Genomic DNA, 16,120 nt, shown 5'->3' with positions numbered 1-16,120 from the left:
TTCAACTTGTCGTTAGTGCTAACGAGTCGTTAAAAATTCCTAATCATTCGATTAAAATTAATCATATGATTAGTGTGTTGTTCAACTTGTCGTTAATTTTAACGCGTCGTTAAAAATGCTTAAACTGTCGTTAAACTTAATCGACCTCTTTGAGGTGTATTAAATCTTAATCATATGATTAAGACATTAAAAATGGCTGCCATTGCTATGTTACATGTACCAGGAGTTAGAAGAGAAAAGCATTACAGAGTTTTTAATCCATTGACTATAGATTTTAGTGACGAGTAACTACGACAAAGGTACATGTTTGGAAGAGAAAGCATTGAATTTATAGCCAATGAGTTGAGAGCAGACTTGGAGAGAAATACGAGAAAAAGAACAGCCTTGTCAGTTGAAGAGCAAGTCATGATTGCCCTTCGTTTTTATGGGAGTGGAAGCCAGCTGCAAGTGGTCGGAGATACTATGGGCTATGACAAGTCTACTGTGTCACGAGTAGTTAGAGATGTTACCGACGCCTTGGTAGATAGGAAAGACCAGTACATAAAATGGCCTACAGAAAGACAGAAAAATATAAACAAACGTGCTTTTTATGAAAAAGCTGGGTTTCCTAATGTTATAGGATGTATAGATGGGACACACGTACATATACAAGCACCTACCGAAGATGAACCTGCTTATCTGAACAGGAAAGGGTTTCACAGTATCAATGTCCAGGTTATTTGTGATCCTCAAGGTATCGTCGTGTCATATGTTTTCGTGTGTCATATGTTTTCGTATCAACCACATTTAGTCGGTTTCGACTGTATACGCGTATATTGTGGCGTGTTTTTCGGTTTCTATATTTAGAACAACAACACCACTACAACTTGACATATTTAAAACATATTCAACATCGCTTTTTAAAGACGTTAGAACAAATTAAATAAAATTGACTTATTTAGCCATTTTTATTTAATGTCAAAAATATGCATCACTAGAATAGTTGTAGAAAACAATTCTGAAGTGTTAAAACAAGGTTCAGATATGTTTTTTGCAAGTCAGACACTGGATCTTCAAGACATATGACTGTCATGTGTTTTTTTGGCCGTTTTAATTACAAACCAGCGAGTTAAAATTAGCAGGGTTCTTATATAAAATGGTTGTTCTAAATCTAATTATTCAATTTTTCATTGACAATTTTTTTTATACATCCTTGATACATGAAGATGAACACAGTCTTAACTTTTTATATTTTTAATCCTAAATTTTAAAAACTGCATTTTTATTTTAGAAAAAATAATGTATTTTGTACAAACCAGGTGCCAATCTGAAATTAATCAAAATCTAAAAATTTCAGCACACGAAACACCAACCTAAAACTATTTACTATATAAATGTATTTTGATCTGACAACAAGAATACATTTGTATCTCATTTTTTTTAGTTTATTTAGTTATATTTGGTCATGTTTTAGTTTCAAACAAGGCAAAAACCATCGTTTTTTCAAAAAAAAATCTCTAACACGTGCGAATTTAAAAGCCTATATAAAAAGATAGGCTTGACCTAGCTTTAGGGGTTTTGAAAAATATCAATTTAAGAACCAAATTGTGGCTTCTTTATATTTATATCAAAATTGAAATTCAATGCCGTATTTTCTCGAAGAGAACAAGGTTAACAATTACCCAAAGTGCAACATGCGAGAAGAGGTTTCGTTTTCCCTTAAAAAAAATTATTGAAGTAACTTATCTTTTGAGGTTACGTCACGGAAATATATTTTAAATGAAAAGGTGCAACTGGATGCATTCCTAAATAAAAAAATAATATATATATTATAAGTACGTCTGAGTCAGTGACAACCCTACAACAGATGTATCCATCGGATCGCCATCAATGATAGTGATACATGGCTGTGTACATAATGTATATACAACAATATATATATAATGGCGGGTATGCGTCAATCAGACAGCAATCCAACATAAACACAAGTAGGTTACCTGACACCTAGATTGATACATCCGTTTATCTGTAGTTTACATGCTTAAATAAAGAAACCCCAGCTCTGTACAATAAAATTTATGAATTATACTCTGGCAAAACAGTACCTTATATGTCTTTCATTTAGATAATTACATCCCAAGTAACTAAGCACAGTCAAAAAGAACTGTAAAGTGGTTTATTTTCTGGAAATCTAAATTTTACGATTTCAATGACCAGACGAAAAGTTTAGTTAACATGCTTTTCTAGCCCTTGAATCTTATGATTATCCCTATTAAAAATAAGAATAACATAAGGAGACATCAAACATAAAATTAGTGAATAAAGCTCTTGGCTTAAAAAATTCCACCTTGCAATAACTAGCAAATATGACCATTTTTTACTCATTTTTCTTCTAAAAGGGTTAAAAAAAAAACTAAAAAAAACACTTGGTAGCTGATTGTAATAGAATGTTATGGTCAGGGATTTCTATATAAAAAAAAATTACTACAAGGAAACTATATGAAAGTATAGAAAAAGCTGTTTATCCATTATAAATATAACTTACAGTATGCAACTGTAACTAATACATAGTAAATGCAAATTTTTATACTGACTTTGAAATAAATATACTGCTTATAATAATTGCACATCTATAGATTTTAATCTTGCTATCCCGCGTCATATAGACCATCGCACACCATCGAACGGCTCACCGCACTTCGGCGCAGACCAGCGCATTTCAAGCGTGACCATCAAACTTCATAGTCCCCGTTGCACCTCCGAGTCATACATACAGTGTATATATACACTTCTTTTTACTTGATTTTAATAATTGCAACGTTTATATAGTTTTTCTGATAATGGTTTTTATTGTACTAAAGTAATAATTTTAATTCCCGTGGGTATTGCCCGAGGGATATACAACCTTTATTTCAGGGTTTACAAATCTTCATAGCTGAAATGTTTTGATACTTATATCACGAACATCAATGAACATATATATTTTTATGTGTTTATGTGAAAAACATTTCTTAAGTTGTCAGTATATAAATTTAGATTCTTTTTTTAAGAAACGTAGGTTTCAGCTACAACAAATAAATAAGTTGGCATTTGATGGATTTAGCGCTTATGTAAAAATAAGAAGATGCGGTATAATTGCTAGCGAGACAACTATTCAAGAAAGTTCAAATCAAGAGTAATATTAGCAGTTATATGTATAGGCCGTGCGACCTTCAATAATGAAAAAATACGGAAACCGAAAATTAAGTCGGTTATAAAAAAAAAGCCCACATATATAACAGAATTGAAGTTACGACAACCACTGAACTACTATAGGTGTTTTTGACTTTGGACAGACACATTTATACAAAGAATGTTGCGAATGTGTAGGTCCTTTATTGGTCATATAGTTCTACACTCCTATCTATGCTATACATACATTGGCTTTCAAATATTTAGCATTGAGCGTTCCTAGTGAAAGTAAATCGAGAAAAGCTTTACGGATGCATGAAATTTATAAAGTGTTTTTTGTGAGGCGATCAAGGCGTAGGAATGTGAATGAGTGTTTTATATGTGCAATAATTTCGGCCTCCTAACTTTAGTGTAAATCTGCATTTGTTTCATGTATTTGATATGCAAATTATCACAAAACTAAAAGGATAAGAGGGATGAATTAATAGTTGGTCTTTTAACGTCCAGTGGCATCTATTATAGATTCATTATTAGGGGGAGAACATTAATTATGATATAATTATGAACATTGGCAATCATACCACATCTTCTTTTTTATAAGGACGTATATGTGTAGATTTTCATCTTTTACTGTAAACGACCAACGACAGTGTCCACAGGAGTCAAAACCGAATATACACTTGTGTAAATTTCTAAAACATACATTTCATCATTTAACCAATGTAAAGGAAAACAAATAATACCATTTTGAGCTATAAAACCAAAGCAATCCCTAGCTAACGGTTCACCTTTTTTTTAATTTTTATGTTGAACCAATTTGAGAGTCAAGCATAAACTACTGCAAGTATATTTGAAGGATGAATCATGTATTCTGTATTATTCCCCAACAATGAAAGCTCGGATGAAAAGGAATTGGAATGATTTAAAAACCAAAGTTATAAATGTACATGTAAATGAATTATTTGTATTTATCAAAATAACTATTATATCCGATAAAAATGAAAAAAAATCTATCGGATAGAAACTACCGTTTTTTTCTATGAGACAAAATATATCCTATTGGAGTCAAATGTGTCTTATGGATTCGTAAAGGACAAAAATATCCTCAGTAACGGAACAAAAAATACTCCCATGGTAAATTAAAATACGTCATTCTTAAAAAATCCTAGAAGATTAACAAAGTAGTATTGTAAATTATTTTTTTCGGAATTAATCTTTTAAACATACATTAAAAACGGTGCCACGGATTTGCAATCATGAACACGATGAAAAGTTAATCCGAGAAAGTGTTACATGTCTATTTTAAATAAAATAAAGAATTGTAATGATAATACCATAATTATATTTAACTATTTTATCAGAAAATATAACAAACGTATTTTAAACCCGTAAACACAATTTCAAGTTAAAAAAGTTCCTATATTAAAATCATTCTTAAGGAATACGTGATATATTTCCCTGATCTTATGTATACTTCTTTATCAACAAAATGCCTTCAAATACATATAATGTTTATTTCTATTTAACAAGTTTGATCGTTTATATCAATATACAATGTTATTTCCATTGTTTTATGCAATGAAAAGGTCTACTTATAATAGTAATGCTGCAGCTGATTTAATAAGTTTATGTAAATAAATCGAAAAAAACCTTCGGTTTCTTTATAGTACAATCTGAATAAAATTTGGATCTATCATAATTTTCATTCGTATAGTTCTGGACAAAATATTCAATTTCATGATGTTTGATGTATAGGGAAAACGGTAGTATTACATTTTCCCAGCATTAGGTTGGCCTTTTGTGTACCCAAGACAGGGCGTAGGAAGTCAACTTAAGAACGCTGTGATTGGATGCATTAAAGGGTACAAGTTATTTTTTTATTTATCTATAAATAACTGTAGTGTGTATATTTACAATATAAATTTTAGAACCTATTGAAATATTTTCCAGAGAATTATTCGAAAATGTTGCATAATTAGTAAAGGTTGAATCAAGTGCATTTGGTTACTATGCAATTATTCTAAAAATAGTAAAATCACGTGAAGGCCGCGTGGAGTCTGCATGCACAAAGCGTGATAGATATTGTTCGGAACCAAATTGCGTTCTGAAATTCTTTTGACTTTTTATTACTTTAACGTATTCCCAATCATTTATTTATTTAGTATATTGATATATAATAAAGCCTGACGAAAGTTCATTTGGTTGTTTCAGAATTGTTCTTAAATGCTCGGATACATCGGTATTTTTCAATCTCAAAATTCTGAAAATCAAGTAAAGGCTGCTTGGGGTTTGCATGCAGCAAAAAAAGTGAAACCTTTGGAGAAACAACGTAAAAGTAGCATGTTCTGACAGAATATTAGACTTAAGTGAAATGTTTTTGACATCTCTTTTGAAAAAGGTCAAAATGACTGCCGTTGATAGGGACACAGCAAAATTTGAAAGTGAAGCATTACGGCCTTCAACAATGATCGAAACCAAATGCATTATATTTAGAAGTTACTTTAAAAATATTATGTAAAATGAAGCATTTTCGACCTTAACCAATGAGCTAATAGCAACTGTTGCTTAAAGAGTGTTTCGTTGGAAGTCGCGAATTTCTGTATTCTTCCCATTATCATTTCATTGGTCTGTATTCTTTATTTTTGTTTAATTATTTTGTTTAAATTTCTTTATACTTTACCACCCTATTAGCCTCTATTTTTTTTTGGGGGGGGGGTATATCAGCGTAAAGTATGCATTTACAGTTTAAGATGCCACAAATAAATTAATATAACTTCTGACATTACAAATTCTGTAATAAGATATTTATTTAGGCGCTCCATATAAATAACATAAGAATCAATCAAGTTCATATGGACAGGTTACTCTGACATTTTTCTATAAATAGAGAATCAGGAGAAAGCTGCATGGGTTCTTATTAGAGGTCATTAATCACGACCAGGTCAAAAATGTTGCATAATTAGTAAAGGTTGAATCAAGTGCATTTGGTTACTATGCAATTATTCTAAAAATAGTAAAATCACGTGAAGGCCGCGTGGAGTCTGCATGCACAAAGCGTGATAGATATTGTTCGGAACCAAATTGCGTTCTGAAATTCTCTTGACTTTTTATTACTTTAACGTATTCCCAATCATTTATTTATTTAGTATATTGATATATAATATGCCACAAAATGTATTTAGCTTAGTTTAAATGAAAAGAAAGAACAGAGAATAAAAGTATTGTTGAAGAGAAAATACATTTCCGTGTTAAATTCGCCTCAGTTTGTTAATTCAAGTTTGACATCTAACTTCTTAATCCGCAATCCACATTTAACCGACAACCTTTGGTATTTTCTTGATATCATATATCACTTTATTCTGGTATCACTTAAGTTGAACAAAGGTATACAGAAAAACATATTGATTAACATTACATTGCGTTGTACATTTGTTGAGGAAGCATTAAATATGAGCTTTATTACAACTGTATGATCAGGAGCAGTACAGCAGACAGGTTAACATCAGAGAGAATCCAGTTTGTTATTTACAACTTCTAATAATTTGGCACAATTTTCGAAGTTTAGACCTCTGTTTTTGGTTCATAATAACTTTAAATTTTAAAACATTACAGTTCGATAGGTATTTCTTGTCAATTAGTAGTGCTCTGTCTGTCTGTAGACTGTTGCATTCCATTAAATAGTGGTATTTGTCACCGATAGCAACTCTGCACAAAGGACACTTCATCTGTTCCCGTGGAATGTTTTGCCATCTACCATTTTCAATTGGAAGCTTATGGTTCATTGTCTTGAACCGCGACATTGTTATTACATCTTTATCATCAAGTATGTTAAGGTAGTGTTCGAAATTGTGTGCTGTCTTGTATATGCGATAATTCTGGACTTGGTTGCACAAACGTCTATTAAGTTAATAGACTATTAACTATCTAATTGACTATTAGTTAATAGAGTGAGTTAATAGCATTGCGCGAATCACAATTAAGGCTTCTTTTAACTAATAGACTATTAAGTGACTATTAAGGTTTTAATAGTCAATTAAGTCCCCAATTAATCCCAAAATTCATTGCAACGTCATGAAGCACGTGAATTTTCGTTATTTTCTTCATTTTCACGACGTCGTCACGATTTCACGAATTATTTTCAAGACGTCATCACAAAATGGACGCAGAAAAGAAGATGAGAAGTTCAAACTAGGATTCGTTTGAGATTTCATTGCTAAGACAGTTAGTGGGAAAAAAATGTATTTACTATACGGAGCAAACTTCCTAACAGTTTAACAAATAAAGTAAAAAATGAGGTTTGGAGAAGTATCACGTTACAGATAAATTCATTGGGGTTACATAGTCGGTCGGTGGCAGAAGTAAAAGTAAAATGGCAAAACATGCAATCCAATGCAAAAAAGACATATGCCGATGTTAAAAACCACGCCCGCCATACATGTGGAGGACCACCAGCTACTCCTGTTGACCAGGAAAGTCAACATATAATTGATATGATGAAAGACACAGCAAGTTTTGTTGGTTTGACGGGAGAGGAAAGTCCTGTGGACGGAGGTACTTTGATATTTTATCTGCAAATAATAGTTAATCAAGAGTTTGTAATTATATATTGTATATAGATATGAAGATGTTGTATGAGTGCCAATAAAACATTTCTACATCCAAGTCAGAATGTTTTTAAATAATAAACCATTAAAGGTCAGAGTACGGCCTTCAACACGGAGCCTTTGCTCACACCAACAGCAAGCTATAATTGCCCCCATAATGACTAGTGTAAAACAATTCAAACAGAAAAGCCAACGATCTAATCTTTATAAAAAACGAAAAACGAGAAACACTTATGAACCACATCAACAAACGACAACCACCGAAAAAACAGGTTCCTGACTTAGGAAAGATGCAAACAAATTATTATTTATTTCTGTGCTAATAATAATAATAACATGTCTTTACTTTCACCTATGCGAATATTATTGGTTCATTACATGACAAATATTAACAACACAATGAAATTAAACAGGGGCGGATGCATACATTTTTAAAAGGGGGTCCTAACCCAGGATAAAAGGGAGGGGGAACTTTATGTCCCCATTCAAATGCATTGATCGTCCAAAAAGAGGGGGTTCCGCCACTGATTAAATGTCAAACAATAAGTTCGTTCAAAGTAACAGTTACTGATAAAAATAAATAGTAATAGATAAAGGTATGGTGCAAGATTGAGGTCCTGCTGAAGATGTTTAACCCATGTACCTTTTTGTGTTCCTGTCCAAATTATGGAATCTTTGTCAATGGTTGTCTTTGAATACATCTTGTTTCATCCTTTTTCTATGTTTGTGGTCAAATTGTGTTGATTTTCTTATACATATATTGTCTTATATTTGGGGAAAAAAATAGCTTGCCGGATATTGTGTTAAGGTTGTTTTCTTATGCTTTGTTCATACTGTTAATTCTAGTATAGTTGATTTATCGACATTTTACCCCTTATCTCCTTTATTTCTTATCTATGACTCAATGTGTGTGAAAAAAACAACGTTTTACTGAATCTCTTTCTTACAGTTGATCTGACAAAGAAAGCCAATTATATGCATAAAGAGATCAAGAACTTCCAAATTATAATTCTAGTTGTTCGAAGCAACTCCCAAGAGCAAATGATGTCCATTTAATTCCGTTCTTGGAAACCTCAACCGATGATGATCCCTCTTCTGAGTACCAAATCGATGAGCTTGCAAAGATGTAGGGCCAATATGCCGAGGATTTTTTTCACAGAAGGGCCAATTTCAAAAAGTGTCGACAGAATGACATTTACTATAAAAACAAAAAATAAAAATGCTTTTTGATCAATATCTCGATTTACACATATTATGATACGTGTGATCAATAGTTAATGTAACCCCCAAAAAGGATAAAGGTCCAATATGCGGATTTTCGGATGTGTTTAGATAGGGAAAACAGGGAATCCCCCCAGAAGGACATTTCAAACCAAAAAAAAGTTATGCTTTTTATGACTGTTGTTATTCATACTACTTTTCCTTTAAAAATGAAATTGGTTTAGTGTGTCCTTATTACATAAAAACAACTTTTTAAAGCAAAAGTTGTAACATCGATAAATTGTACCGATATAGCTTCTTTATAAAATATTAAGGTATAAGCATCGCCGTAGCTCCATCAGTAGAGGACAGAACTTCTAATAAATGATGATTTTAAAGTAAGGGTTCGAATCTAGCTCAAAATATTTGCTTTTTTTGTGTTGTTATATTAAATTTTAATGTTTCTATTATATTTTTTCGGATGTTTGCTTATTTCATAGAGTCTTTCTGGTTCATTTTGACTATATAGTTTACTGTTATATCATTTTACATGTATCAAAGAAAAAAATAATGTATCGCTTATTGTGTGCATTCCTATGACTGTCCATACTCTTGGCGAACTTTCTATTTATGTGTTTACATTAATTACATATATTCAAGAAACAACTGCCGTTAGACTGATGTAGGTGCCTGTACATAACCAATAACACGAGAATTAATTCTATAGCAATGAAGCATACATGTTGCGAGTGTAATATACCCATAACTTCAAATAAGGCCATTGTATACAAGTTTCAAAACAACACAAACAATTATTTTTCGAAACCTTTTTTGAACATGGTATTATATGTAACAAATGCAGTCAACAACAATTTTGTCGCCAATTCACAAACTGTATAGATACTAGTATTGATTTTTTTTACCACCGTCCCTACACCGGTACCTAAGTCATCGAGAAAACACAACAGAACAAATCAATTACACTACAAATCGTGATTGTAGTAAAACATCAAGAAGCTGTTGCATCTGTATCACAACGAAGGGCCGATTTGTTAAAATGACAAAAAAGACAATATAACATGTGTTAGTAACACAGGGTGACTATGACCAAATGATGTAAGATGTTCTCCGGTTATAATATATACATGTTTTATCTTATCTTATCTTATAGACGGTAAAACATTAAAAGACCAGGACAAATACAGATATACATATATTCAGAATGAGAAAATCACGATTTAAATTTGTTCGATATTATTTGGCTCCTTGACAAGTTACGTGGTACATTGTATGGCACCTTGCATAAAGGATGATAATAATAAAATAGAATCAATATTAAAAAATCAATAGTCTTGGCCTTGTTACTGTAGGAATACCTGTTCAAGATATGGAAATAGATGATGTGACGTATTTTCGTGTACTATAATTAGCATCAATCGGGCTATTTAAAACATGAATTACCTATCTTATCGAATGAAACAAATCCTCGGCAAATCGGCTCTACCTCTTTCCTGTGTATCAATTACCATAGATTGCAGAATATGTTCTCACATGACGTCTCGTCTCACAATACTGTGCAGTTTATAATCAATTACAGGCAAGAAGGTAATTTGCTATTTCTTGCTAATAAGGGAGCTGAGGGGGTAGGATGAAATTTGAAAAAAAGGCAGAAAACATATTACAAAAAATGTTGGACAAAATGTATCATCCTAGCCCTCCTACCCCAACCCCCATTGAAATCAATTGGTAGCTCCCTATAAGATATTAAATACCCCCAAATCTTAAATTATAACAGTGCTGATAAAATCAGAACATTTGAAAGATCAGAAACGAAAAAAAAGCCGTTAAAGTGCCAATGGTGAACAAATATCTTGAACCTCTTGTCTCATTGGCAACCATACACCATCTTTTTTGTTTACATTAGAATAGTAGGGGGAGTTGGTCTACGTCTGCATGATTGACTCGTTATTCATTTAGAAATCGAAAGAGGGAGATTTAATCTAAGGGGGGGACTTCCTATATTATACAAGGTGGTAGGACGTGCCGCTGCAATAGGTCACCTTTTTAAGCTTGAAAATATGTGAATAGATCTGGAAAACTATCAGAAATAAATGATTAGGTCAATAAAGTTCCCACAATTTCTTCTGTCATCTTTCTTGGTGATTCCGGCTGTTTTTATCAACCATTTTTTCTCTTTTGGCAATTCGGTTTCCACTCTTACATTACATAACATTACACATCACATGAAACCCAAACGATATGAGAAAAGGTTACATTTTTACCTACGCAATATATGAAAAGGTGTACATTTAAAAAAAATCTAAATTATATGAAAAGGGTGGGGTAACAGAGCCCCAGCGGCACCCCTATCAATTAAGTATTGAAGTAGCCCCCCCCCCCCCACCCACCCACCCCCGTTGCATAATATTTCAGGGCAATAAGTAAATTATATATGCGAATTTTAAGAAGTTTTACAAATAATACAACTGCGACAATCCAAATAAATTTGCGTAAATTATAAACATTCAGAATTTTTTATTAAAATTATGGGTTCAGTGTGTACCGGAAAAAGTGTCCTGACTTTTTAAACGGTGCCACATATTCACCGAAGTAACATTTTATTACGTAAACTGAGAAAAGTAATATATTCCTGCGTAAACAAACGTAAACACAATCTAGACAATATAAAAATGGTCAAACTGCTCATCGATTACATCAGTCTCGTAAAATGGAGAAAAAAAATTACACTTTTCAAAATGTACGTGTCAGGTCGGTATATACAGAGGAGGCAAATTAAGTGAGTAGGCCAAATATTGCGCTTTCATCGAATATCTAACCTTATGTTTATGTATTATCTTGAGACTTATTTTTTGTTTCTCACAAAATGAGACCCTTGTTTACCATGGAAGCGCGATGAAAAATGTTTCAGCAACATTGTTCTCAATTGTAACAATTTATACACATGAATCTCGTGATTAGTAACAGGGAAATTCCTAAAAGGAATATTACGTCACATACTAATGATTTCTTGGTGTAAAACGGTTATACACAGAAGGACAAAAAACTGTAATATTGAACGAAAATTGTTTGATAATAGTGTCGGCTAAGTTGAAAGTACTAGCTAGCCTATGGTATACAGTAGAAAAAAAGGTTTGGATTTCAAAGTTATGTTGTGAAAATCATACAAAACACACAAAATGCATGGAGACCGGTCCGCACAGTGCGTCACACAAATGCGGAATGTCCATTACTGAGCTACAGTAGAGGATGACATTCTTCGGACAGTCTAGTATGGTATTTGATTCTAATCTTAAACTGTGGAAATACTGACAACATCTCAATAAACCAGTCTAAGCCGAGTGTTAAATATTTGATACACAAATTTCGATGATATGTGTGCATTTTTTGTCAATTCAGAAATGTGTCTTTGTCATAAGTGGATTCAGAATAACAAAGAAATATATATTCAAATTCAAATTTTCCCTAAATGTGAATTATCACAGGCTTCTGTAATGTTGTGACCAGTAAACTTAGAAGTCATGGCAAATACATGTTAAGTCATTTTTTCTTACGTTAATCGTTATTGCTATTGCATTTACTGGGACTAAACTGACAGTTGATTATTTTATTCATTAATTAAAAAACATGTTTGTACCTGCATTTCAGGGCTTAGTGCCTTGCTTCTTTTTGTTGGGTGCTCTATATCAGCTCTTACAATGTCCGTTATAAACTCTAAGCCAGCTCTTCCAAACCGATACCGTGCCCGAAGCTCACGGTCCGACAAATCATTGATGGTGAGCATCCTTTCTCGGTATTTTTTGGCTGATTTTGCGGTACATGCAAGCAAAGCACTTGTATGGCATCCATTTTAAATGTACTAATAAGAGTTTAATACCGCTCCTTGGTTCAATAGTGAGTTAATAGACTATTAACGTTAATTGACGTTTGTGCAACGCAAGTAGTTAGACTTTAAATTTAAGTGTGCTTTTAATAGACTATTAACTTTAACACGTTTGTGCACACCAGTTCAGAGTTTTAGGTGAATTGCTTACCTTTCCTGACCATGACTGTGCAAATTGATCTTCCAGTCTTTGTTTAATTACTGATTTAATGTTAGGTGTTGTGTTTTGGAATGACCATAAGTAAGAGAATCCACAATTGTCTAGAATTCTTTTCATCTTGTCTAACGATCGTGATCGAAATGTTGTTTCTTGTGCCAACTTGAAAAGGTAACTTAGCATTACAGCAGCGAGCTTGCTTTCTTTACCGGTTATAATCTTTGTCCAATAAGATACAATTCTAGTTTGAAGATCTACTCCTAGGGGATACCGACCCAGTTCCTCATAAATGAAGTCGTTTTGAGTAGATGGTTTAAGATGTAGAAGTAGCTTAAAAAATTTAGTTTGAACTCTTTCTAGCATATCTATGTTTTCGTAACCCCATATTTCGCATCCATATAGGAGGATAGGTTTTACTAGTAGATCAAATAAATCTACGTGGCACTTAATTGATAAGTTGTGAATTCTTCTCTTCCTTAAAACTTCGTACATTGCACTAATTGCTTTGTCCTTTAGATGTTGTTTGCATTGTTTAGAGCTGCCTGTTTTGCTGAATATAATTCCTAAGTAGTTAAAGTTATTTACAGTTTCAATAGGATGATTGTTGTATCGGAAAATTGGAAGGTTTGTCGTTCTTTCTTTTAAGAAACTTAAGATCTTAGTTTTAGCAAAATTTACTCTCATCTTCCAGGTTTCGCAATAATTTTTAAATGTGTTAAGTGCATGCTGCAGTTGGTCGGGTGATTCTGCCAGGATTGCAGTGTCATCTGCGTAGAGAATTATGAACAATTTCATTAAAGTTCCGAGTTTTTCTTCTATATCTTTACTTATTGTGCTTAAACCTATTACATTTTCCGAGATGAGATAGTCCTCCAGGTCAAGTATAATGAAAACAAAAACGGTGACAGATTTTTTCCTTATCTGTCACCGATTTCACAAGCGAATGGTTCACATATTTGTCAATTATAGCTCAGACTTGATTTGATATTCGGATACATGCTTAAAATAGTATGAACATTTTCCCCTTTATATTGTTGTTCAGCATTTTAAACCACAAGAAATTTCGATTAACCGTATCGAAGGCCTTTTCAAAGTCTACAAATGCGCAGAATAGTTTCTGTTTTGAGTGTTGTAGAATTTCAATTAGAGAGTTCAGGAGAAACACGCAATCAATTGTTGAGTATTTTTCTCGGAAACCATTTTGATTTTCTTTAAGAAGAGACGTTTGTTCTGAGAATATTTTAAGGCGTTCATTTAAAACCGCTGTGAAAACTTTGCCGTAGCAGCTCACAATAGTTATTGGTCTGTAATTTTTGGGGTTGCGTTTTCACCTTTGTTCTTGTAGACAGGTTTTATCATTCCTCGGACCAATTGTTTTGAGATTTTTCCGGAGTCGAAAATTAGTTTGAATTTTTACATATATGTCTGCAAGAACATGAGCGGATGTTTTTAAATATTCATTAATCAGTTTGTCTTCAGCGCATGCTCTGTTATTTTTCAGATTTTTCAGCGCTTTTAAGAATTTCATGTTTTGTAATTCTGCTATTTAACTCATCGTTTGTTTCTTCGTGGGCAATATTAATTTCATTTTGTTGTTCTTCTGTATCATCTCGCTTATTACTACTGTTTAAATCTTTGAAATATGAGCCCAATTTGTCGAAATCAATCTTAGGCTGAGCTGTACTTTTGTTTACATTAAGAAGTCGCCAAAATTCCTTAGCATCCTTTTGCTTCAGATCATCCATTTTCTTTCGCTTCTGTATTTCTTATGCGCTTTGTTCATTGTCTTTTTATATCGCTTCTCGGCATCTGAGACTAGTGCTCTGTGGAACGGTGACTTATTTTTATTTCGTTTCATCCTACGGAATTCTGACCTAGCGACTTTGCAGTCATGGTCCAACCATGGTTTATTCTTTCTATTTTGTGACTTCTTTCCTGCATTGACTTTTACCCAAAAGTTTTCCCCGCTGAGTTTATTAGCACTTTGCCTATTTTACTGAGTATTACATCTACTGTTTCTTGCGTCACTACTGTTGTGCCATCAATTTCAGAATTAATATTTTCTATTTCTTTAAGGTTCAAGCATTCTAGGAACTTGGATGATTTTTCATTAGTCCAATTATTTATTTTTTGTTCATTTGTTCTAGTATCATCGCTACATTTGATGCTAACTTCTTGATCAGTTTGCTTCAGCGAAATTTCGATTGGGGAATGAACATCTGAATAGAGACCTGAAAAATCAAGTACTTTAAAATCAGTAAAATTTTGAATAAGTTCTGCGCTGCATAGGCAATAATCAACAACGCTTGAATTACGGCATGTGAACTTTCCATCTATGTCACCTAGAGTTCTCCCATTCATGATGAAGAAGTTAGTTCCCTTGCAAAATTCGAGTAGTTGATTTCCAAACCTATTCTTGTTTTTATCCTTACTGTTTCTTTCGCGTGAGAAATTCATACTGGTCTAAAGTGCAAACAGCATTTATTGGTATATTTTCAATATCTACGACATTAGAATCACTATCGGGAACAAATATAAAATCATCTTCGGACCCGGTTCTTGCGTTAAAACCACCAACAAATAAACATTTTAAAAACCTATTTGATAGTTCCAAGAACTCCATCTCAATTTCGTTTATTGCATCAATGGATGAATATGAAGTATATTCAGGGGGGGATGTAAATAATTCCCAAAAGAATGTAATCTGATCTATTAATTACTTTCGATATTTTACACCACAAGCCAAATTTACTTTCAGTTTTGATATATTTAGTATTATCTTTGAGATAATTTTTGTACTTCACAGCTAAACCACCTGATCTTCTTTTGCCAATTTTATTTCTGTTTTTAAAAATTAATTCATATCCCTGTAATTTTATATCATCGATATCGTCTAGTTTTGTTTCTACAATGAACAGCAATATCCGTTTTATAAAGCATTTCCGTAAATTCAGGATATTTGAGTTTTGATTTAATTCCACAACAATTTAATTAAGATTTAAATAATTTAACTGCTTATTCTGATTTTTCGAGGACTCTCTCGACCCGTCCTACATCCGCGTGGTTATGGTTTCCTCGTTAATGGCGTCATTGTTTCCAGATTCCTGA

The 16,120-nt window shown here is 32.8% G+C and overlaps 1 protein-coding gene across 1 annotated transcript; it reads left to right on the top strand.

Annotated features, from left to right (window-relative positions):
* The first annotated feature begins 303 nt into the window (after window positions 1-303).
* On the top strand, window positions 304-1,279 carry LOC134687682 (putative nuclease HARBI1). Its single transcript, XM_063548139.1, has 2 exons — window positions 304-714; window positions 1,271-1,279. The coding sequence occupies exons 1-2, from the start codon at window positions 304-306 to the stop codon at window positions 1,277-1,279; spliced, it is 420 nt and encodes a 139-aa protein (XP_063404209.1).
* Window positions 1,280-16,120: the final 14,841 nt, after the last annotated feature.

The sequence above is a fragment of the Mytilus trossulus genome, chromosome 10 (assembly GCF_036588685.1).
Source record: "Mytilus trossulus isolate FHL-02 chromosome 10, PNRI_Mtr1.1.1.hap1, whole genome shotgun sequence".
NCBI classification, from domain to species: domain Eukaryota; kingdom Metazoa; phylum Mollusca; class Bivalvia; order Mytilida; family Mytilidae; genus Mytilus; species Mytilus trossulus.
Note: the sequence above shows the minus strand (reverse complement) of the source record. Positions and strands in the feature narration are given on the sequence as shown.